Source organism: Abrus precatorius, unplaced genomic scaffold, assembly GCF_003935025.1.
Source record: "Abrus precatorius isolate BTA unplaced genomic scaffold, Abrus_2018 Scaffold5, whole genome shotgun sequence".
Taxonomy (NCBI): domain Eukaryota; kingdom Viridiplantae; phylum Streptophyta; class Magnoliopsida; order Fabales; family Fabaceae; genus Abrus; species Abrus precatorius.
In genome coordinates this window covers 17,800,497-17,827,520 of record NW_020874395.1, presented here as the reverse complement: position 1 = coordinate 17,827,520, position 27,024 = coordinate 17,800,497, and the positions used below count along the sequence as shown (strand labels likewise).

The window sequence follows — 27,024 nt, the reverse complement described above, 5'->3', positions numbered from 1 at the left end:
CTCTTTATTACTTTTTGATAGATACACTTACTCACGAACAACTAACAATTATATTTGATATGATGATTACTTGAATGAACCAATGGTTCTAGTACCACTATTAGGATAAATAAAGGGGTTTAAGACACTAAGAAAATTTTTATTAATAGGTCATGAACAAACCATAGAAGTAGAGTTAGATAATGCATCTAATCTAAAACCCTAAGGTTTGACTCTAATACAACTATTGGGTAAAAATTAGAGGAAGGAGCCCTTATGCATACCTTATCCCTAGAAGCATTCACATGAAAAGGAGATAATAAAAGAAAAAAAATAACATATAACTTTAACGTAATTCAAAACCTATAAATTATCAACATAAATTTATCATTTTATATTTTTTTTATCTTATAAAATTATAAATATACTCAATTAAGCTCTTTAAACAAACAAAATTATAAAATTCTCTCATAACACAATCATATAAACATCCAATACACTCAAAGGACTAATATTATCGTTATTATCGTTGTATGTAAATACAAGATAAAATTTCATATTTATAATATTTTTCTATTTTTCTTTCTTCAAATTTGTTGAAACGAAACTTGAATGAGTCATTAATTTTATTTTATTTTATTTTTGTTTTGTTTGATCAAAGTAATTTTCTTTATATCATTTCATTTTAGTATACTCATGTTTCAATAGTCTTTACGCTGGACAAAGCATATTCATGTCCATTTCATTGTGACACTTTTTTTCTAGCATGAAGCCTTCAATAAAGATAATTAATACCCGTTAAACCAAGCGTCGTGGTTTTGCATGTTCGCGTCCAGCACAAGCGAGACACCATTCTGTGTGTTATGTCTCGTCATCAGCTAGATTCAAAATTTGGTGGAATCCAAAGACTTAAAATTTATTGTATTTCAAAGACATGTATTTTCAACAACGGAGGTTGGTTCGAGTGACAAGTGACTTGATATCGTTTAAGCAAAGTTTTAAATTCGAATTTTTATATATGGAAAAAATATTCAGTGGTAGACTCACTTACCACATCCAAGTACGTGACCCAGGTCAAATTCGAATTAAACAGGATAAAAAAAAACATTATTATCAAAATCTTAGTCACCGCTCCAATAACTTATATGTTAAGATTGACTTATTGTTAGGGCTTTATGCACATATTTTTATTTTAGTTTTTGAATATTTTATATTATGTTACAAAATTTTAAGATTTTTTAATACATTTTATTTTCCTTTAAATTTAGTGGAGTAAGTCATGAGCGTTATCATATTAATGGATTAAATTGAATTAGCATATTTTTAAAAGATAAATGGGGTTAGATTGATTCACTGTTGAATCCAACCTATGATAGTTTATTCCAAGTGAGCCCAAATGGCCCAATTTGATAACTCTACTCACGCCCAGCATTATTCTAAATAAAAGTGAAATTTTAGTATAAGATAGAATTATTGAAAAAGTTGTGTATAGCCTACACACTTGATCTCTTATCCATACCTCAACTAGAGTTTTCTGTATACTGCATGAGTATCGTCAAATTAAAATATTTTTAAAAATAAAAATTAAAGATATATTGTATAATTATTTTAAATTTAATAATTTTTAAAAAATCAATATTTAATTATTAATAATTATTATTTTATATTTTAAATAAGACAAAATTAAGGAAATAAAATTTTGAAATTAACAAATAAGTTATGAAAAAATTAAAATTTTGAATAATAAGAAAGAGAATTAACTCCCAAAATCACTATTTTCTTTTGCTTCTAATTTTTTCTAGTCTCTAAAACACTATCATTTAAAATAGTTCATGAAAACATTCTAGTTTAAAGATAATGACTCAATTTGTATATAGAAATATATTACAATCAATCTATGAGGTAATAAGGGGATAATTAGGAATTAATTAGAAGCTAATGCCTAACAATCACTCGCTAATTGTATCCTAATCACTAGCTAATCAACATAATTATGGTTGGCTAGACATTGCAGTATAAAAGGCAATATTTAATATTCTAACAATTCAGTACAGCTGGAAAAAATTCCAAGGATTAACAATCCGTTTAATTTAAAGTTAAATAAAATTAATTTTATTAAAATTAAGTTTGATAAAATTAATTTGTATTTGGATAAGATATTTTAAAAGTTCAAAAAAATTAATTTTGAGATAAATTAAGTCAATTTGAAAGATAAAATTATGAAAATAAATATAAAATTTGAAAGTGTAATTAGCCCTCTCATGTTTTGCTTAGTCCAATATCAAAAGAGTAATTCTAACAATACACTATCTAAAAGACCTTGTAATACACTCTTATTAAAATTTATTAAAACCTACAAAAATTTAATAAATCGCACTCTTAATTTAATATTTCTCTCATACATTTTTAGTTTTTAATAAAATTTTAACTAATAATAAAGAGTACCTTAATAATATTTCTCATATCAAAATTAAGTGGAGCAATGACATTCTCCCTGCGCAACGGAAGTGTGTTGTGATTTTTTTACCCAAACACTAGCAAAATCACAAACGATGGAGAATAAGGGCTCAAAATATGTATCCAAAGAAGCACTAAAACGGACAAAGATATCTAGGATGGAAAATACTTGAGCAAGAAAACAAAATATTTCTTTCCTGGTAGACGGAAAACCAAATAGTAGGGTATGCTTGCTCACTCAAATCATAGGCTAACTACACAAAAGGACCATACTGAAGTGGACAAAGTTATTTGGGCTTAGAAATTTCTTTGATCGAAATTCTAGAGATTATTATATTACTATTTTCGCCAGCCATTTTATTGGTATTTCAAAATTGATATTTTTAAAGTCTGTTTAATACCTTCTAAAAACTACATTCCAAAAGTCATTTATAAATTCTTTTCAGAAATTAAATCACAGAAATGATTTTAGAACTTCCGAGAGTTTCAGGAGACATTTGTGTAGCACTTCCGGAAGTTAGTTTCTTTAAGTGATTTTATACATTCCGAAAATTAAATTGCAAAAGTCATAATAAAATAAGTGGTGTGAATAACAAAAAAAGGTGGTGCAAACAGTAATCCTCATAGAATCTAGACAACAATCTAGTGAAGTTCATGAACCCCCAAAGTTCAATACATCAAAGACATGGATTGATAGTGACTCTTCTATGAGCAGCACACTGAAGTTCTCAAAATTTCAATTTTCATCACAATAATAACCTCATCACAAAAAATTCTTAGAACAAATGCATGATTGATTCCATGCAAGACCAAATTACGTGTTCACTTCCATTTATAAAGTACATGGATTGGAGGATAAATAATCCTCTTGAAAACTAAACACCAGGCTACCAAAGAATAAGCCATGGAAACAGCTTTCACCATAACATGTCCTAGCATGGAACTTTCCCCATAAAATCTGAACATTTCCCTCCAAACAGAGACCCCAAAGAGCTGTTACAATGCAGAATGCACAAAACTTAGTCATCCAACTCCTTAGTCCTTATCAAAACCTTTACATCTAGAATAATTTGCCATAATCCAAGAAGGACCCACAAGACACAGTGAAGAACTCCTACTCCAAATCTAACTGACCACTGAGCATGTAAAACGAACTATACACTTTTCTGTATTAGAATATAACTTGTAGCAGATAAAGCAATTTTAGGTCTATAAATATGCAATATATCATTATTATAAATCACTGAATCTTTGTAACAAAAGAAGTAGCATAGAAGGAAGTTTAGACTTCCAAAGGAGCATTTCAAGAAAGAATCTCTTCCTATTTAAATTTATTTAATAAAAATAAAAAAAACCTATGCAATGCAGGGGCATATTTACTAGTTCACGTATTAAAATATACAACTTATCCAAATTTATAATCAAATTAATTTTATATTAAAGTTCATTATTGTGTTGTATACTCAAAACTCATGATAACCATATTCATTCATTTACTAAGTTAAATAAGAAGATTCTAAAAATATTTAGAATTAATAGTCGTGCATATTTAAATATTTACATACTTACAATTAAAGTTCTGAAGAAAAAACGAATTTGGATGACTAGTTTTACCGGTTTTGAATTTGACAGAAATAAAGAAGCCAAACTACTGCAGCAATGAGCAACATTTGCCATAATTTCAGGGTAGAGCATAACTGTGGCAATTTTTAGGACATCTCTTCAGATAAGCACCTGCTTTGGCATAAGATTAAGAGTTTGGTTTCCATATGCTGTAAAGCACATGATCTTTTCCTCATATATATGCTAACATCTAGATTTGTTCATCAGTTCCTCCTTGCTTTGTTTTACCCTAGTTTGATTATGGGCCTTCCATGCTTTCGGATCTACTGGTGCTTTCATTGAGAGTTGGGCTACAAAAAGTGTTATCTATGGGTTGGATTAAGGTGCAATGTACCAAATACTAATAGGGTAGTGAAACTGCTAAAAGGGAAGGAGCCATCAAGTTGGTGTCTGTATAGTGAAAACACTATGGACATTGACATCCTCTGTGCTGTCAACACAGACCTAGGATGTCTATTGTTTTACTTATTTCTTGTCTCTTTTATCCCCCTTTCCTTTCCTATTCTTTTTCTTAGTCTAAACAAATTCCTTTTACAAAGAAATAATAATAATAAATATAAGGAATATCAAAATCATACAGCAGCTAGATAAAGATCAGGACAGAACAGACAACATATAATATGAGAAATTTAATAGTCCAAACAAAATATTAAAGGGATTCCAGCTACCCAGTATTTAAAATTAGGCAACAAAGCTACAGTAAAGCCTAATCAGTAATCTCTGAGCACCACCCACTGGATTTTTCAAATTCCCAAATTAAAACAGCAATAGGGGGGTTTCATTCTTTCCTAAGTTTCCCCATAAAAAATGTATACTTTTGAACTAAATAAACTACAGCTTACCAAAGACTGTCAAAAAAAGGGAGCACCATGCATGTAATGAGACTGCCAGAAAAGCTTGCAAGACAATCAACCTAGTTAAAGCCAGTGCCCATTTCCTTTCGCTTTAGTTCTAATGCAATACGTTCATTTTCTACCTTCATTCTTTCATTCTCCAGCTTTAACTTTTCCAACTCCCGGTCTTTTTTCTTACTAAACTTTTGCCACTTGAACTTTTGTTTCTCTAGTTCCAACAACTCAACCTGAATTTGTAACTTCTGTTCTTCTAATTGAAGCGAACGAGATTCAAACCATTGCTTCTGTACCCAAGCTGCTTTCATGTTTTCAGGTAACGCTTGATTTACATCAGATTGTACCATTTGAGGATATGAACTTTTGTTGTACTCTTGACTGTTTAAAGCACTCCCAAACGTAATAGTATCTTCTTGGCCTTGCCCGTGTTTTAATCTCTTCATAGATCCCCCTGATGTACCAAAGATTCCTCTATTCTCTCCATGGGAAGCATAATTCTCTTCAAAGTCATCATGATCATCAGTTTCCATATCTTGATCATCTTCATCATGATCATCGTGATAGGACCTTCTGATATCATCATCGTGATCATCTCTATTTCGTAGAGCTAACTGCAGCGACCGTTGCAAAGCAGGATCATGGGGCAAATGCAATCTATTACCATTATGGTAAGAACACATCTCTTCATAGAAGAGGTGTTTTGAGCTCAATATTTTTCTAACATCATCCTTTTCTTTCTCAGAAAGATAATCTATTACATCCAACAGAGCAGGATTTTCAACAACCTGACAAGAAGTTCCCCTTCCAAGCATATCATTAAGCTTTTTGTACCTTTTATTAAGATCATTGAATTTATCCTCACACTGCTGAGGTGAAACATGATAACCCCTTTCAGCCATGACCTTGGAAACAGATTTCCACTTCCCCTTTTTCTGTAGCACTGCAAATTTTCTTCTCCCACTGCCACCATCAGAAGTTCCATCCTCACCTATGTAAGAAACAGCCGTTATCAGAAGCCTCACCATCTTATCAGTCCACTTCACTCGCTGCCACGGCGACCCCTTTCTCCCTCTACCTGCTTCATGATGACCATCAACACCTTCCTCAGCAAAGCTTGGCTCATCTTCCTCACTTGGTGAGTTTTTGTTTCTATCTCCTTGACTAAACTCAGTCATTGACACAGTCTGATCACAGCTCTGCATGGTTCCCATTGTAAGTGGAAAACCGTCATGAACTGAGGAATGCACTGAAGACCCTTGACAAGGATGTGTTTGATGCTGGTTCATGGCATGTGAATGCTGCGCTTGCCTATGAACCCGCATTGATCCAGGCATTTCAAAACCACCAAAAGAACCTCCACCTTGAATCATACCTCCCTGTGACAAATTCCCTTCCATTGCTTCTCACAAACAACAAAATAGATCACACCAATTAACCAATTCTACCATAAATCCTAATTCACACACATATCTAAGTGCTCGTCATAAAACCTACCCATTCAAATCACACAAACTCATCTTTATTCAATCTTCCAACACGTTTTCAAACCCACCTATCACCATCTAGAACTTCAAATGAAAACAGCCCCAAATCACCAATTCAAACACCAATATTCCAAACCCACAGGCAAAAATTCCACAACACAACAGAGGGACCAACCAAAGTGCTAAAATCACCCAGCAGCAAACAAATGTTCAACAAAGATTCACATAAACAAAAGCTTAAAACCTTTTAGAGTCTCATCACTGAGGAAGCTTAGCAACTTATCTGATGAAAATCTGCAGAATCTCAAATCCCCAGATGCCAAGATTGAACCTTTTCCTCGAAATCAAACCGAAAATCAAAAAACAAATATCAAGAGAAAACACACACACACACACACTTAAACTGACGAGTGAAAAAAGCTCCGCAACAAAAATAAGGGAGAAAAAGATGAAAACGAGTGAAGCACTAAAGACAAGGGTTGGTTTGGGTGTCAACAAGTTGCTATGTGACTACGCTATAGGCACACACAAGATACTTTGGACAACAAGGGAAGAACCTTAACTGGTTCAATGTACGAAAAAATAGTGTGGGCCAATACAAGTATTTTATTGTTTCTTTCACAATAAAGGAAGGAGCATTTTAAAATATTGAATCTTTCCTTAAATGATCATATTAATTTCATATCTTAAAGTACCCCTGCTACTTATCGGTGCATCTGAAAAAATGAATTTCATTTAAGTGTAATCTAAAATTCCGAATCCACCCAATTAAAAGATATTATTCTTCTAAAATTATAAATTTCAACTTCATTTACGATAATAAGGGATAGTAATAAGTACTTCATCATTATTATTGTATAATTTTTTACTAGGATATTTCTTGAATATTTTTAATTCTTTCATTTTAATTTTTTAACTTTTTTTCCTAATTAATTTCCTAACTATTTTTCAATTTTTATATTAGTACAATGAAAAATATAACTTTTATCAATACAAAGCTATAATACATATCAAGCTAATTAAATAAATGATTGTATATTATTGTGCAAGCCAATTTAAAAAGTGTTTTTAGGTTTTAGCAGGACATATTCTTAGGCAATTAAGACAATTGCCTTGGGCTTCAAATGTATTTTTAAGTCTTACTTTTATATAATTTTAAATATTATTGTACGGGATAGGAAAATTGATGGACCCTACATATAGAAGAAAGGAAACTGAATACTTATTCGGTTAGTCTAAATCAGTACCTCTAAGATTCAAAGATAAATAATAATTAGAACTTTATCCAAACCATGAAAAGGGCCAAAAGTCAGAGTTGACACAGGCCCATTAGCCCATTACAGTGTCTATAAAAGAAAGGTAGAAAGGGCAGGTAAAGGGTTGACTCTTTATCATTGAATATCATTTATTGCTCTGAGCCGAATCCTACCTTCAACATCGGAGTGCCTTTTGCAGGTACCCTCCTACATCAGCAATTGTCAGAAGGACACCAGAGCAAAGGTTGAAGACAGTCGTTTCTCAAGAAGAAACATTTTGGCGCCCACCGTGGGGCAGAATTGACTTCATTCTTCAGGATTAAGCATGGTAATGACGAGAAGCCAGCAAGAAGGAACCTCTCGGCAACAAATGGAGGGCATCACGCCAGAGGAACCAGTACCTGAAGTGGTGATGCAGGGAGGAACGGAGGAAAGCATTCTAGCTGCACTGAGGCAGCTTAAGGCAGAAATGATGGAGATGAAGAAGGAACGCGAAAGAGATGCACTGGAACTCTCGGCCCTAAGGAGGGAAAATGCTGGCTTAAGGGAAGAAATAAGGACACACATCCCTTCCCAAACGACGCCTTTCATCCAAGATCAAGGGGAATCCTCAGCACTGCAAGACAAATCAAGGCAAGTCTATCAATCGGCAACCAAAGATGACCGGGACGACCTTGTGAACCGGAGCCCGTTCATTCACCGCATTCTGGAAGCCAAGCTGCCCGATAATTGGAGAGGGTTGGCAATAGACAAATACGATGGCACATCCGACCCCGGAGAACACGTGGATATCTTTACAACGCAGGTCGGTCTGTACACAGAAAGCGATGCCTTATGGTGCAGAATTTTTCCTACTTCACTCCAAGGACCTGCACTCAGTTGGTTCACCCGACTCCCCCCTCTCTCCATCGACTCGTTTACAACTCTCACAAGACGTTTCAACTTGCAGTTTGCCACAAGCCGACCCCATCCCCTAACATCCTTGGCCCTAGTCAATATTCGCCAAGAGAAAGGAGAATCACTTAGAGCGTTCATGGAACGCTTTGGCAAAGTGACTCTCTCAATTCATAACTTGGAACTAGCAGTAGTTATGCACCACCTCACAACAGCGTTAAAGCCGGGACCCTTTGTTAATAGCCTCTGCAAAAAGCCCCCGATTAACCTAGACGAGTTAAGGAGTCGGGCTGCGAAGTACATGCAAATGGAAGAATTATCCGAATATCGGAGCCAGGTACGGATGGACCAAGGATCTAACTCAAAAGATATAGAAGGAAAGGAGGCCTTTAAAGCAAGGCGGGGGAACGACAGAGGAAATGAACTTGAGCGACCACCTCGGCGACCGAAGTATCCGTCCTACACGACGCTCAACACTAATCAGGCCAGAATACTTGATCAAGCGTTGGCCACAGAAATATTGAGAATGCCTAGACGCGCTAACACTCCCCCTCGGGCAGATAAAAGCAAGTCTTGCCGATACCATCAGAACAGGGGTCACACTACTGAAGAGTGTACGGCACTGAGAGACAAAATTGAAGAATTGATTAAAGGTGGATACCTAAAAGATTTTGTACAGACAGATCCCACAAAGCAATCTAACAGAGGAAGAGATCGTCACCCTGATTCACCAAAGAGATTCGACCACAAAAAAATTGAACGACACAGGACCACAGGAGCAGGTCCAGAAAGCCCCCAGCTAGAAGATTTGAAGAAAAGTACCCGAAAAGGGTCATTAACACCATAGCCGGAGGGTTCGCTGGTGGAGGACCTACCCATTCAGCTAGAAAAAGGCATCTTCGGCATGTCCGTTCGGTCAATAATGTTTCATTGGGCAGCAGAATTCGGATCCCGCCTATTACGTTCACTGACGATGACTTTCAGGAAGTCGATCCGGTGCAGGATGATCCCATGGTAATTAGTGTAGACATTCTTAACTGCACTGTTCGAAAAACACTAATTGACCAAGGGAGCTCGGCCGATATCCTATACAGGAATACATTCAAGCAATTAGGCATCGCAGAACAAGAGCTCAAAGAATACCATGAACCATTGGTTGGGTTTTCCGGGGAACGAGTAGAGACCAAGGGATGTATTGACTTGTATACCACGTTTGGATCAGAACATGAGGGCAAAAGCATAAGAGTCACTTATCTTGTAGTACACACAAACACATCTTATAATATACTACTCGGCAGACCATCCCTGAACAAATTGAAGGCCATAGTGTCCACTCCGCACTTGGACATGAAATTTCTGTCTGAAAGAGGCCGAATTGTTACCGTCCATGCTGATCAAAAAACAGCCAGGGAATGTTACTTTGCAAGTTTACGCCTTAAACCATTTCATGGGAATAACCGTGATGTCAATATTGTATCCCCTTGGTTGGAAGAAGAGTTGGATGTTGAACTTGATCCTAGAATGGATGCGGAATATCGTGTCGAGCCCAATGAAAACAAACAATCCTTCTAACTAGGAGCAAAGCCAGAACAAGTTGCGTATTTAGGGATCGGTTTGAACGAACAAGAAAAAGCCGTCCTCCAAAAGATGCTGGTAAATAACGCCGATTTGTTTGCTTGGATAGCCTCGGATATGCTTGGCATTGATCCAGCATTTCTTTGTCACCACTTATCGGTCTATAAAGGAGCCAAGCCGGTAGCTCAAAAGAGGAGAAAAATTGGTGGTGATAGAGCAAAGGCAGTAAAAGAAGAAACCAGCAAACTGATACAAGCTGGCTTTATCCGAGAGGTCAGGTATTCAACATGGTTAGCCAACATTGTCATGGTTAAAAAAGCTAGCGGCAAATGGCGAATATGCACGGACTTCACGGACCTCAATAAAGCATGCCCAAAGGACGCATACCCACTACCAAACATTGATACCTTGGTCGATGGTGCAGCCGGTCACAAAATACTGAGCTTTTTGGATGCTTATTCTGGGTACAATCAAATACGAATGTACCCCCCGGATGAGGAAAAAACAGCATTCATCACAAATTCAACAAATTTTTGTTATCGAGTGATCCCGTTTGGTCTGAAGAATGCAGGAGCAACATACCAGCGACTCATGAACAAAATTTTTGAAAAACAAGTGGGTAAATGCATGGAGGTGTATGTAGACGACATGGTAATTAAATCCCTCGCATTGAAGCAACATCTTGACCACTTAGATGAGGTATTAGGAGAAGCCAGAAAACATGGTATGAGGTTCAATCCTGAAAAATGTACGTTTGGTGTAGGTGGCGGTAAAATTTTGGGCTTCATGTTGCCAGAAAGGGGGATTGAGGCAAACCCCGACAAATGTAGAGCCATCATTGACATGGCCAGTCCTCGCAATGTCAGGGACGTGCAACGACTGACCGGGCGGATCACAGCCCTTGCTAGATTCATGCCAGTAATGGCAGAAAGGTCTCAGCCTTTCATCGAATTGTTGAAAAAATCTTAAAAATTTGCTTGGTCCAAAGAGTGTGAGGACACCTTTGTACAATACAAGCATGTGCTGGCGGCACCACCTGTGTTGATTAAACCAACACCAAATCAGGAAATGATTGTTTATTTGGCTGTATCCGATCACGACGTCAGTTCGGTTCTACTTTAAGAAACACCTGAACCGAACCCCGTATATTTTGTTAGCAGGACACTCCAAGGTCCTGAATCTCGGTACCAGTTAATGGAGAAAGTGGTACTTGCCCTAGTCCATACAGCTCATCGGTTAAGACACTACTTTCAGAGCCATCGGATGGTGGTACGTATAGATTGTCCGATGGCCAAAATATTGAGGAAACCAGAATTGGCTGGTCGGTTGGTGGCATGGACAATTGAATTATCTCAGTTTGATATCCATTTCGAGAACTGACGCTCCCTTAAAGCCCAAGTGTTAGCCGACTTCATCAATGAGTTCACTACACAACATGATACCATTTCAGACATGTGGAATGTGCATGTTGATGGATCATCAAATCAATTAGGTAGTGGAGCGGGGGTCATTCTTGAAGGACCGAATGCATTCGCCATTGAACAGTCTATCCGGTTCGGATTTAAGGCATCCAACAATCAAGCCGAATATGAAGCTTTACTCGCCGGTCTCAGGCTAGCAAAGGAGATGGGGGTTAAACGCGTTACTGCTTGGAGTGATTCAAAAATTGTAACCGAACAAGTTAACGATACTTATCAGATCAGAGACTCGGTCATGCTTAAATATTACCAGGAGGTCAAGAAAGTAAAAGCCGAGTTTGAGGAGGTATGTATTCGGTACACACCAAGGAACATGAACGCACGAGCCGACAGGCTAGCTAAGTTGGCTAGCCAACGAAAACCAGGGCAGCTGCAGAGCGTGGTTCACCAACAAATCCCCCAACCTAGTGTCACCAAACAAGAATGCATAGACATAGAAAATCCATCTAATAACTGGATGACCCCTCTCACCCGATACCTCACTGATGGCAGCCTCCCACAGGATACAGCTGCAGCTAAGAAAATAAGAGCACATGCAGCCAAATACCTTCTTCTCGGCAAAGAATTGTACCGAAGAGGAATATCCACCCCCATGCTTAAATGCCTAGATGACGATCAAGCAAGCTACATCATGAGAGAGATCCATGAAGGAATTTGCGGAACCCATTCGGGCGGACGAACTATGGCAGCGAAAGTGCTCAGAGCCGGATACTACTGGCCAACAATAACTCAAGATTGTCATTTGTTTGTTAAAAGATGCATTCCCTGTCAACAACACGGCCCTCACCTGCGCCAACACGCCGATACTCTTCGCCACATTAGTTCTCCCTGGCCCTTTGCTATTTGGGGAATGGACCTCCTCGGTCCTTTTCCTTTAGCAAAAGAGCAATGTAAATTTCTCCTCGTCGCCGTAGACTATTTCACCAAATGGATAGAGGCCGAACCCTTAGCCACTATTACTGCCAACAACGTACAAAAATTCACGTGGAAAAACATCATTACTCGGTTCGGCCTCCCTCATGCGCTAATTACCGATAATGGGCTTCAGTTTGCGAATCGTCGGTTCAACAAGTTCCTGGAAGGCCTCCATATCAAACACCGAGTTACATCTGTTGAACACCCCCAGACGAATGGCCAAGCCGAGGCCGCAAACAAAGTGATCTTACATGAATTAAAAAGGAGGTTGGGTTCGGCAAAGGGAGAGTGGGCAGAGAAGCTGCCTGAGATATTATGGGCTTATCGGTGCACGCCGCAGACCACAACAAAAGAAACCCCCTTTCGACTTACCTATGGTACTGATGCCATGGTGCCAGTAGAAATTGGAGAGCCATCATTCAGAAGGGAGAATTTTGAGGAATCGGCTAATGAAGAGGCTCTGGCCGTCAACCTGGACTTAATAGATGAAATACGTGACCACGCTGCCATTATGACCGAGGCTAGCAAAAGAATAATGGCTAGAAAATTCAACTCCAAAATCAGTCCACGACAATTCTATAAAAATGACCTGGTATGGCGAATAATCCGGGACGCACGCAAAGATTGGCGAGAAGGGAAGTTGGCAGCTAACTGGGAAGGCCCCTTTCGGGTAACTGCAAGATTAAATAACGGAGCATACAAGTTGGAAACGTTGGCAGGAAAGCTAATACCTAGAACCTGGAATGTCACTCATTTGAAGCATTACTATAGTTAAAACCTTGTAATACGTGCACAGGTGTACTCTTTTCCTATCCCAGGTTTTATCCTCTCAAAAAAGAAAGTGAAAGGGGTTTTCTTGAGAAGGTTTTTAACGAGGCACCTAATCAATAAAATTCTTCTTTTTTTACCTATACGGTTTTTTATGCACTAAACATCTTTCAAGCGCTAAGGTCGAATTATTTCCCTCCCGAGTACCCCCACTCGGTTAAGGATGAATTAATTATTTCCCTCCCAAGTATGACTCGGTTAAGGATGAATTAATTATTTCCCTCCCGAGTACCCCCACTCGGTTAAGGACGAATCAATTATTTCCCTCCCAAGTATGACTTGGCTAAGGATGAATTAATTATTTCCCTCCCGAGTACCCCCACTCGGTTAAGGACGAATCAATTATTTCCCTCCCAAGTATGACTTGGCTAGGGATGAATTAATTATTTCCCTCCCGAGTACCCCCACTCGGTTAAGGACGAATCAACTATTTCCCTCCCAAGTATGACTTGGCTAAGGATGAATTATTTCCCTCCCGAGTACCCCCACTCGGTTAAGGACGAATCAACTACTTCCCTCCCGAGTACCCCACTCGGTTAACGATGAATTGATTATCCTACATCCCGAATACCGCACTCGGTTAAAAAATGAATTTTTTCCTCCCAACTACCTCCACTCGGTTAAGGTGAATCAATTATATTTCCATTCAAGGTTGAACTTTCCCGGACCAATTACCCTTACTCGAATAAGAATGGAACTTTAATGATATTTTAAATGGCACCTAGTCGATTAAATTTATTTATCTACCCCTACTCGGTTTAACGAAGAAGCTATTTAGAATAAATACCGTTATGTAAAAGGAAAAATGGTCAACTGCTTTAGCAAAAAGTGAACACCAGTGAGAATTTCTATTTCTGTCAAAAAGATTACAAAAAATGGGGCACTTCGGCCCATGAATAGAACAGAAATTAAACTAATTCTCTGGGCGAGAGGTATCAGGACCGGCCGCCTCTACATCAGGGGCTGTAGAATCGACGCTTATATTTCTTCGTGGAGGGGCTTCGGCATCAGGCTCTAAATCTTCATCCACGTCATTATATGCTAGGAACCGACCGCCGAAAAAATCTCTAGTAAGATCGAACTGGAAGTCAGGAGGCACTTGGCAAAAACCATAGCACTGGCGAACGGCATGATTAAAACCCGACTCGTGTTCAATAGCCACTTGAGCTGAACACTTGTCGGCAAAAGCTTTCATTTCATCATCCGCCCTGTGCCTCTCAGCAGCCACGGCCTCCTCCATTTCAGCAGATTTGGCCCTCAAGGACTCCTCCAACCCTACAGACTTTACCCTCCAAGCCTCCATCTCCTCTTCCCTCGCCTTCAATGCTTGTTCAGTAGCTTGGAGCCGGTTTTCCACTATATGATAATGTTCTTTATATTGAATAACCTCAGCTTCCAAAGCTTTATTGGTTTCGGCCAGATTTTGCCGAATCTCCTCATTTTCTGCAAGGGTTTGTTGAGCGGCAGCATACTCGTTTTGAACCTTTCTCATCTCCCGTGTGGGCTCCAGAGCCAATCGTCGGAGCATCATCATAGCTCGGATTTGAAACTCCGAGAAGTATTTCCACACGGACTCGATCTCAAGATTGCTAACCGCCTCCTTTCCTGCATCCGACAACAGGTCAGGTGCAACTGCTCGGCCAACATGAACACCATGGTTGAAGAAGGCGTCGGTCAGAAAGAAAGAAGGGAAGACGCTATTAGAGGAACTGGCAGCGCCGGAGGCCAGCTCACCCCGACCCTGATGACGGCTACCATCCGAGCCACTCGGCCTTCCTGAATGAGAGTGCTTTCTTTTCTTCTCTCTATCCGCCTCTTTGCCCTTCTCTTTCTCCTTCCCCTTGTCTTTTCATTTTTTCGGTTGGTTTTCGGCAATAACAAGGTCTCGGGGAGGAGGTTGCGGCTCGGTCGCAACAGAAATCTGGTCCAGTTGAGGATGTCGGTGCTCTTCGGTGGGCGTGTTCTCAGGGGCCCTAGCTTTCAAAGTTTTCCGATGTGTCGGCACATGAACCCCCCGTTGAGCCATTAAACCTACAATAAAAAGTAGCCAGTCAAGTTAATATCGTTTAACCCAAAAATAAAAAACACAATCACGTAACATACCATCCATGTCCAGGCGAGGTTGAGGAGATTTTAATACTAAAAGTATATGTTGGGTAGGAAGGTCTCGGGGAAGAGACTTTAAATATTCCAATGCCGCTAACTCCCTAGCCAACAACATATCCTCGGGAATCCAGTCATACCGGCGAGGCACCCGGGTCCAATAGAAAGGAAAAAGAGGATTATTTTCACTATCAAAGAAAAAATTTCTACCTACAAGATGGACGGTTACTTTGAAGAAACCAGTTTTAAAACCCTTAAAAGACGAGGCATAAGGCTTGAACAAAGGCAAATCTGGTTGCCTTATTAACGATACCCATCTGGCAAGGTCCGATGGACGAGTACAAAAAAAATGAAGAAACAATCCTACGCTAGGTTCAATATAATGAAATTTACAAAGTACTCTAAAAGCTTGGATAGCCGCCCACCCATTCGGGTGGAGTTGTGTCGGCGCTACATTTAAAACTCGCAACACCCCCAGTTGAAAATCATTAAAAGGCAATTTTATACTCAGCTCCCTAAACATATACTCGTACATGAAGAAGGTGTCGGTCATACCGGCACCCCCTCGAAAAACAAACTCAGGGTCTTCAGTTTCATCCCCGCGACAAGGATTAATGAATATAGGGTAGGGATCGGACGGCTCCCACAATGAAATGTCCACATGGTCAACAAAAGATTGGAGATCTTTATTTCTCCTATACCGAGAAAAGTAGGCAGCTACCTCACCGTGCACCCACTCGTATCCAGGAATAGTACAAGGGGGAAGTACTGGTCTCTCCCTAAGGGGCTCATGCTCGGTAGGGGTTCAGAAGAATCAGAATTGGTGGACTCTGACGATTCAGCTTCGTCATTGCACTCCCTAACGCAAATTTCTACGCCTTCATCATCCCTACTAGGTCCTGAACCAAGTGCTTTTACCCCCCCTCCGGTTTTCCCAGCATGTTGACTATCAACACTACCCGGCGTGGACGACTCAGACAACGAGTCTTCCCATTCTAAGGATCCGGCCATGATAAAAAAGGGAAAGAATGAAGCGTACCTCACAGAAGTCGGTTTGAAAAAGAAAGATTGAATACCCTTCGGTTTGGAGCAATAGCATATACTTCTCAGTATAGAGACAAAGTAGAGAACAAAGCACCTGGACCACCACATATTTATAGAGGGCCCTTGGATATACGAAAGGTCACATCCCTCTCCAACCGACAGATTTGTCCTAGATCGAGCGGTGAGGATCGACTACCCTTTCGTTTCACGCACGCATATCGAGGAAACCCTAAAAAGTACTTGACATTCTAGAAGAATCCGTTTCCATTTTTTATTATATGAACAGTTATTATTATTCATTTATTAAATTCTTCGGATTACATTGACTTTATTAAAAAACCGAATACCCTCCTTAGGTATTCATCACTGATTAAACCGAATACCCCCTAGGTATTCTTGATCACTGATTGAACCGAATACCCCCCAGGTAATGTATTCTTGATCACTGATTGAACCGAATACCCTCTAAGTATTCTTGATCACTGATTGAACCGAATACCCCCTAGGTATTCTTGATCACTGATCAAACCGAATACCCCCTGGGTATTCTTGATCCCTGATCAAACCGAATACCCCCTAGGTATTCTTGATCCCTGATTAAACCGAATACCCCCTGGGTATTCTTAATCACTAATCGAACCGAATACCCCCCAGGTATTCTTGATTACCGATCAAACCGAATACCATCCTCAACGTTGTCCACTATGAGAAAATCCGTCCTCGTCCGACCGTACCCCTAATTTAAAGCCCTCAAATCGTACCTCTTCGGGCTTGGGGGACTAGTGTACGGGATAGGGAAATTGATGGACCCTACATATAGAAGAAAAGAAACTGAATACCTATTCGGCTAGTCTAAATCAGTACCTCTAAGATTCAAAGATAAATAATAATTAGAACTTTATCCAAACCATGAAAAGGGCCAAAAGTCAGAGTTGACACAGGCCCATTAGCCCATTACAGTGTCTATAAAAGAAAGGTAGAAAGGGCAGGTAAAGGGTTAACTCTTTATCATTGAATATCATTTATTGCTTTGAGCCGAATCCTAACTTCAACATCGGAGTGCCTTTTGCAGGTACCCTTCTACATCAGCAATTGTTAGAAGGACACCAGAGCAAAGGTTGAAGACAGTCGTTTCTCAAGAAAGAACAATTATGACTGGTCAATGTAAGATATTCGTTTTTTCTTCAGAACTTTAATTGTAAGTATGTAAATATTTAAATATGCAAACTATTAACTCTAAATATTTTTAGAATCTTCTTATTTAACTTAGTAAATGAATTTATCTGAGTACAACACAACATTGAACTTTAATATAAAATTAATTTGATTATAAATTCGGATAAGTTATACATTTTAATACGTAAATTAGTAAATATATCCGTATAATGCATGAGTTTGTTTTATTTTTATTAAATAAATTTATTTTAAAATAAAAAAATATATAATTTAAATATAAAATGTATATAAATATAGTAAAAAAATTATTATATTAAATATATTGAAACTTAAAATAATAATAAATAAATAATTGAATTATATATATATTGTGATAAATATATTTTTAGTTATTTTAAAATAAAATATAATAAATAAATTTCACATGATAATAATTATAATAAATTTTAAAAGATAAATAAATAAATAAACATCAACATACTTAAACATTTTCTAAATTTTTAAAAAAAAATTAATGATGACATTAACAAATATTTCATTTACTACTTAAAAAGTATATTTTTTTATTATTATAAGAAATAAATTAATAATAATAATATAATACATATTTTTAATATTTTTTAATTGTAGTTATTTATTAATAAATAATAATAAATAAAATAAAATATTAGTCTAAAAGGCAAATGTTGAGTAAGTAAAGTATAAATAAAGAAAAAAATTTATTATTGTCATAATTTTATTAAAAAATTATAATAATAATAATAATAATAATAATTTCAGCATAAGTATATAAAAGAATTATATGATAATGTATATAAATTATAATATATTTTTTTTATTATTATATAAACAAATTTATTTACAAAAAATATCATAATATTAGAACAGTAATGAAAAATTAAAATATGTATAATTAGAGTTAATTATGTTAATTTAGAATATTTGATAGATTTAAAAAAAAGTATTTGTGATAAAATTATGAAATTAAAAAAAAATATTTATGATAAAATTATAAAATTAAATATAAGTACTATAGAATTTTTATTTTTAAAATCTAAAAATAAAATTTATATTGTTTCATGATATCATATAATTATTAATTATTATAAAATTTTAAAATAAATAATTATATTTATTTACTTAATGTATGGAATTTTAAAAATATGATTTCAATACAAATATATATATAACTATATATTAATACCTAAAAATAAAAATATATAATTCTTTTGTTACATAAATAAAATTATATATAAAAATATTGTAAATAAAAACTAATAATAATGTAATATATATTCTTAATTTAAAAGTTTAGTTGTTGATAAAAATAAAAAATATAGAATTAAATTTTTTTTAAAGTGATTAAATTATTCTATATTACTTGAAAACTTAATAAAATTAATATTGATTAATATTATAAAAAATTAATTTTATTGAATAACTAATTAAGTATAATAAAGTTATGTTATGTAGTCATAAAATTAAAATAATAAATTTATTAATTTTTTATGCATTTATTTTTAATTTTCAAAATAATTAGTATAATTTATTAATGATACAATAATATTTTTAAAAAATAAAAAAGTATTAATTTAAATAAAATTTAGAAAATAAATTTAAAATGTTAAATAATAGGAAACATGTAGATTAAATAAAAATATAAGAAGAAAAATGTATATTATTGTTAGGGTCATAATTATTTTTAAAAATATATAAATATAATTTTAATATAAACATATTAAAATATTATACCATCATACAAAAATAGATATACTTTTTACATTTTGATGCAAATTTATGGGCATATTTGAAATTTGATAATTGTTTTCAGATATAATTTTTGTGTAACATTTGTGTTTGTCTCTAAAATATAATATTTAATACGTTACTTAGTTTTACACACACAAAAAATAGTCAATAATTAGTGAATCTTATTTAAATATTATTTTTTAAATTAAAAATTATATAATTTTAAGAATAACATAATAAATAATTATATTAATAAAATATAAATATGTGTATTCATTTAATTTTTTTTACATATAATACTTATATTTTGATTTATATCTTGTTGGGAATCAATTGTAAGTCTATAAAATGACCGAATTTTTTTTAGTAAGAAGCACTGTTATCTGTGTTTGTAATTGAATGCTTTCAAAAAAATTTCAAAAACATTAAAACTTCTTTTTCAGTCTGAAAATTTTGAATAATCATATAGTAAGAATATGAAATGCTAATAAATAAATATAATTTAATATCTTAATATAGAAAATTTTTTATAACATTTTAAACACTAACATTTATTTTTCTCATATTATAAATCCTTCTGTAGTTGTGAAAGATTTAAACTTCATACTCATAAAATTTTAAAAATACATAAAAAAAATATTTGAATGTAAAGAAAAGATTAAAGGGGTAAAAAAAACTCTAATTAACTTTTTAAACAGATGATATATATAAAAATTAAATATAACAGTCAAATTGAATTCAAAGTTAAAACATTATTATTTTTTTATACTTATTCATTTATTATGATATAAAATTATTAAATATGTAAATCAAATGGTTACTTATTTAAATATCAAATCATATTCATTTTCTGATGAATAATAATTTTTATTATTATGATATTTAATAATATTTAATTTATTTTAATTATTGTAATTAATTGGGTTTTAATTTAAGAATTTTAAATTTATTATCATCATTATAACATTCTGTAACAAAAAAAATAGCAACAAAATCATTAAATATAAACACTATAAATTTTTTAATTTAAAATTTTTTAATTTAACATCATAATTATAATATAAATATAAATAAAATATTATCTACTTTAATAGTTATATATAATTATGATATATCAATTCTTATTAAATTATTTTTTAAAAAATTAAAATGATAGAAGAAGAGAAAAAAAGAGTATTAAAAAATTTTAATTAAAATTTAAATAGAAACTAAAAGAGAAGAATGATTTTATTGAATACAAAAGTTAATCCTTATATCAATTAAAATTAGACATGTTGATATAATATAAAATTTATGAGTCACATATAAGATATAGACAAATGTTAATATAAGAATAAAATCAATACATAATATATATATATATATATATATATAATAATAATAATAATAATAAAGTAAGAGAGAGATATATAATAAGATAACAAATTTTTTTTATAAAAAATAGAAATATTTGGTGACATTCTACTTTTTAAATTTTACAAAATTTTAAAAGTATTCATACAATAATATAATAAAATTTTAATCTTTTATATTACTTTTACTATCGGCTTCAAAATTTTATTTGCTGTGAAACTTTATCTTTTACGACTTTCAAATTAAGCACTCATTTTTTTTAAAGATATGTGAAGTGCCTATAATATATAAAAGTTGTGGAGACAAATTCAATCATTCACTATCATTCTAACAAAAATTATCACATAAAAATAGTTATTTATTTTAATATATTTTATTTATATAATCAATTATTTGAATAAATTTTTCAATAAGTTAAATTTTAAAATATTTGCTTACAATTTCAAATCTATCTTTATTTTTTGTCACTAATTTTTTTTTATGAAATATATTTTTCTTTCTTTTAATATACCCTTGAACCTATAAGCAATACTTCATCCTATTGAAACTTGTATGTAATTGCTCTATAAATTTTTTTTAATAAATTTAAAAATAAATCAAGAAATTCATGTAAAAAATAACATAATTATAATTTATTACAAATAATAAATTTTTTATAAAAAAATACAATATTAATACATGTTCATCAATTAGTACTATATCAATACTAATTAAATCTTTTTTAAAATATATATTTAGAGTATTCCATAATTGTGATATTCACTTTTTTTTTTAATCATCTATTGTTGAATCCAGAAACCATCCAAAAAAGTCTATTTATTTTTATTGAAAATTGTTATTCTCCTATAAAAGCATGGAGAACATAAAAACAAATAGTTATTTGTAATGAATATAAATTGAATTTACATATGAATATATCAATTTGCATTGGTAAAAAAAATAAATTAGTTTAGATATTTTAATTAAAATATATTATGAGTGGGATAAATGTATATTTATAAAAAAAATTATTTATAAACTTTAAAATATAAACTTATATAATACGTCAACTATATGACATAATTTTAGATAATATAAATTTATACTATTGTAAGTTGAATTAGTTAAGAAAATAATGATAGATTTAATATAAATTAATAAGTTAAAAATAAAATTTAATACATGATATCATTTAAAAGTAATACAATTTTATGTTTACTCAAAAATTTAAAACAAAATATATGAACACAAATTACTAAAACAAAATAAAAAAAATATCAACATAAAAAATACATGTACTTATATGGATTGATAATTCTTAATAGTTGATATGATTGCAAAAATCTAATACAAAGAGAAAGGAAAATAATATAAAGAATATTTTTAAAAGTTATATAAACATGACTTATATAAGTGGAGATGAAGTCTTACAGATCCATCAAAAGTAAAAAAATAAAAATAAAAAATCTATATTGTATAATAATTCTTTATTACAATTTACTTGTCTTTTCATTGAAAATTTAATTGAATAATATATAATATAAAATAATAATTTTGTAAATGAAATTTTTTTAATTCAAAGTATATTTTAGTGTTTGAAGTATATATTTAAATATAAAATATAGTAAAATAATTTAAATCAATAATATTAAATAAAATTTCATCATATTTTTGCATATTTTTGTATTTTATTCAATATTATTTTTCCTATTTTTAACATTTGACATTGAATTTTTTCAAAATTTTTTATTTATAATAAAATTTAATAATTTTTTATTAAATATCATTCATAACAGTTTTATTACTTTCAATTTTTAATAATATATTACTATTAATTCTAATAAATTTTTCTTAAATACAATTCAAAGATAATATATATGAATCAATTATAATTTCAATTCTTAAGTTATGCAAAATATTATAATTAATTTAAATAAATTTTAAATTTATATATAATATTTTTGTATGTATTACAATTTAAATATTGAAATATAGATTATATCAAACTAATTAATAAATTATTTTAAATTAATACTATTCAAATTTAAATATAACTTAAAGTAAATATATACTTTTTTCAGTTAAAAGGTAACTCAAAAAATTTATTAGATTTTTTTCTATTTTTAACATTTGACAATATTTTTTTTCTAAAGTTTTTTATCGTGTAAGTATTTTTTTTAATAATTAAAATTATATTTTAGAATTTAAAATACATATTAAAATATAGATTATATTAAAATAATTAATAAAATAATTTAAATTAATACTATTCAAATTTAAATATAACTTAAAGCATAGATACAATTTTTTTTAATTTAAAATGTAACTCAAAAAATTTATTAAATTTTTCTTTTTTCTATTTTCAACATTTTTGACAATAATTTTTTTATAAATTTTTTACCATGTAAGTGTTGTTGTCTTATTAGTTTAAACTATATTTTAAGGTTAGAAGTATATATTTAAATATATAATATATTAAATTAATTAATAAAATAATTTAAATCAATATCTCTCAAATTTGAATAGAAATTAAAGAAAAGATACAATGTTATTTTCAAATAAATGGTAATTTGAGAACTTTATTAGATTTTTTAAAAAATATCTTTGTTCATTGAATACAATTTTATTTGGCAAATATAATTTTATTTTCAATTAAAAGATAACTTGAAAATTTTATTAATTTTTTGCAAAAATATCTTCGTCATCAAATACTTTGTTTGTTTAGATGTGTTTAATTTTAGTCATTAATATGGTTAAATAATAAAAAGAAATTTTTTGCATTCTATTACTTGTTAAATTCTGTAAGTTATTTCTGTCGTCTATTTATGTTTTGTTGAATTTTGCTATTTTAATGCATTTAATTTTGAATATGAAATTATGAATTTTGCAGTTTTTGAATTTTAAATTTTGAATTTTTAGATTATTGGATTAATAGGATTGTTGCAAAATTGTGTAACTTGTAGAGATTTCGCAAAGATTGAGAAGCAGTGAATAAGGATTCCTTGGATTTAATTTAGATTAGATTTTGAAAAAAATAAATTTAATATATTCAAATTTAAATTTTAAATTATAATTAAGATTTGATTAGATTGGATTTAGTTTGTTTTAGTTTTAAAGATAGGATTAGTTTTGAATTTAAATTTTGAAAAAAAAACTTTATTTAACTAATTTGCTAATTTAAATTTAAACTTCAAATTTAAAAAAAAAATCTTTTTTGAAAAAAATTAATAAATATTTTTAAAAAAATTAAAAAATTAAATTAAGATAATTTCAAGTCCTATTATTTTATTTTCTTTTTATCGCACTTCTTATTGTAATTTATTTGGTTAATTTTTATTTTATTTTTTTCTCCTTTACACATTTTCATTATTTGATTTGTATAAGGTTTGTTTGTTTCCTCACACATCACTAATCATGCATAACACGAGTGAAGTCTTATACTCAGATATGAATAAACTTTAGATTTAGAGGAATTGTGTAGTGATTGTAATTTAGATGTTTGTACTATTTGTCTATCATGTGAACTTCAGCTAGAGTTTATCTTATCTATATAAGTTTACTAATTGAGAATGACTTACGGAATGAATTTTGACTTAGTGACCTTTTATCCTTAAGCTTACAAACTACCCAAGGTGAAAATGATAGAATACTATGGAAGTATATTTTCTTCTATTACCACACTACAATTTTATTTTTATATTATTTTATGACTTGTGAAAATTATTCATTTTATTCATTTTACGCGTAGTGCTACTCAAAATCTCAAATTCTACCTTTTAAAATACTTTTCTAATTTTATTTTTATTTTATCTTTTTTATTTTATTTTATTTGAATTTTGATATCTTAAAAAAATCACAATTTTTTTTAAAAAAACTTAAAAATAGAAATTAAGGTATTCATGTTGACTTTGATTTTTTTTATTTTTATTTTTGCCCCTTGGTGCATGACTAGAACTAATCTTGGGCAATTGCATGCATTTGATCTTGAAATAGAAAGAACTTGGAATAGATTAAATAAATTAAACAGATTGGAAGGTAGTGTGCATAGTGATAGAGATAGTGATTTTGACAGTGTAAGTGTGGATTTTGAAACCATGACTAATAATCAACATGAAAGAACTCTTAAGGAATTAGTTGGACCAGATGTTACATACCAACCTTTTAGCATCTAGTATCTTGATGTAGATGCTCCCTTTGAGTAAAAATCTAGTCTAATCCATTTGTTGCCTAAGTTTAATGGTAGTGCAAGTGAGGACCCTCACAAGTATTTGAAAAAGTTCTATATAGTTTGTTCAACAATGAGGCCTCAAGGAGTTCTAGAAGATCACATCAAGCTGAAGGCCTTTCCATTCTCCTTGGATGGTACAGCGAAAGACTGGCTATACTACCTGTAGCTAGGTTTAGTCACTTGCTGGATAGACCTAAAAAGGATGTTACTGGAGAAGTTCTTCTCTGCATCTAGAGTAGCGACAATTAGAAAAGAGATCAGTGGCATCAAACAGTTCAGCCAAGAAAGCCTCTAAGTATTGGGAGAGATTTAAGAAACTGTGTGTAACTTGTCTACACCATCATATCAGTGACCAATTGCTAATCCAGTACTTCTATGAAGGCCTTGCTCTAATGAAGAGGAGTATGCTCGATGCAGCAAGCAGTGGAACTTTCATAGACAAGACATCATCTGCTACTAGAGCTTTCAGCAGTTTAATACAAGAGCCATGACACCAGTGAGTGAAGTGCACAATGTGTATTAACCAAACCATATGGTAGCAGACTTTAGCAGACTTGAGAGTAAAATTGAGGAGCTCACTACATTTGTGAGGCAACTAGTTGTTGCGCAACAAATTGCTCTGCAAGGAGGGATGACCAAAGACTGTCATATTTCTTCCTCCATAGAGCATATCTCAGATTGTTGTTCTTTGTTATAGGATGATAGCCAACAAGCTTCTGTCCATGGAGTTTTTAGTGGAAGACAAGAGTAGTATAGAGCTTCGAATTTCTAGCAACCATAGAGACAGCAACAACAACCATATTAGTTCCAGTACCAGTCTCTTGTTCCTACCTTCAATGAACATCCAACTATGAGATACGGTGCCTTTGAGCAACAACAGCAACAAACTGGCCAAGCAAGTAACAGTTACAGATCACTCCCAATGAGGCAACAACGAACACATCAAAATTCTGAGCCTTCGTTGGAGGATTTGGTCAAAGAAATGGCCAAGAGCAATCCGCAGTTCTAACACAATGTAAATGCTTCCATCCAAGATCTGCAGACATAAATTGGCCAACTTGCCACCACTGTAATGTTCAAGTCTCAAGGTTCTGGACAACTTCCTTCTCAATCAAAGGTTAACCCTAAAAATGTGAGTTCCGTAATATTGAGGAGTGGGAAGGAGCTGTCGAACAATCGAAAAAATAATGAGGTGCAAAATGATGAAGAGGCAGAGAAGTAGCAAAACACAGAGCAACAAACTGGCCCTAGTAGTTCAGAAATTATGTAGAAACCACCTCTCTTTTTTCCAAACATAGTGGTTAAGCCAAAGTTAACGACAGACTTTGATAAGGAGCTTTTTGAGACATTTAAGAGGGTAGAAGTGAACATTCCACTGTTGGATGCGATAAAATAGATTTTAAAAGATGCAAAGTTCCTTAAAAAATTATGCACTAATAAAAGGAGACTAAAAGGGGACGAGAAAGTCAACATGGGGAGAAATATGTAATCCCTCATACAGCTCAATCTGCCACAGAAGTGCAAAGATTCTAGCACTTTTATTGTCCTTTATACTATTGAAAATTCCACTTTCAACAATACATTACTTGATCTTTGTGCTTCCATAAATGTGATGCCTACATCAATCTACAGGTCTCTAAACCTCGGTCCTCTGAAGGAAACTGGTGTAGTCATTCAATTGGCAAACATGAGCAATGCATTCCCTGCTGGAGTAGTAGAAGATGTGCTAGTGGAGTGGATAAGCTAATATTCCTTTGCTAATTTCTACATTCTGGACATGGCCGAAGAGTCTAACATTCCTATGCTCATCCTTGGTAGATCTTTCTTGAAAACAGCAAGGACAAAATTGATGTACACTTAAGAATTCTATCCATGAAGTTTGGAGACGATGTTGTGCAGTTCAATAACTGAGGCCATAAAGCATTCATCAGAGTTGCATAGTGCATTTCATATAGATATTATTGATGTTTTAATTGAAGAGTTTTGTACTGATTTTTCTAATATTTCTAGTTGTACATGAAGTGTAGGAGATTTGTGTTAAGTTTGTGCTGA

At 32.7% G+C, this 27,024-nt stretch overlaps 2 protein-coding genes across 2 annotated transcripts; one reads left to right on the top strand and one right to left on the bottom strand.

The window, feature by feature from the left end:
• Positions 1-3,351: 3,351 nt before the first annotated feature.
• On the bottom strand, positions 3,352-6,917 carry LOC113867803. Its single transcript, XM_027503287.1, has 2 exons — positions 4,928-6,917; positions 3,352-3,429 (listed from the first exon to the last, which is right to left on the bottom strand). The coding sequence occupies exon 1, from the start codon at positions 6,305-6,307 to the stop codon at positions 4,973-4,975; it is 1,335 nt and encodes a 444-aa protein (XP_027359088.1). The 5' UTR covers positions 6,308-6,917; the 3' UTR covers positions 3,352-3,429; positions 4,928-4,972.
• Positions 6,918-7,981: 1,064 nt separating this feature from the next.
• On the top strand, positions 7,982-10,116 carry LOC113866844. Its single transcript, XM_027501643.1, has 2 exons — positions 7,982-9,375; positions 9,483-10,116. The coding sequence occupies exons 1-2, from the start codon at positions 7,982-7,984 to the stop codon at positions 10,114-10,116; spliced, it is 2,028 nt and encodes a 675-aa protein (XP_027357444.1).
• The last annotated feature ends 16,908 nt before the right edge of the window (positions 10,117-27,024 follow it).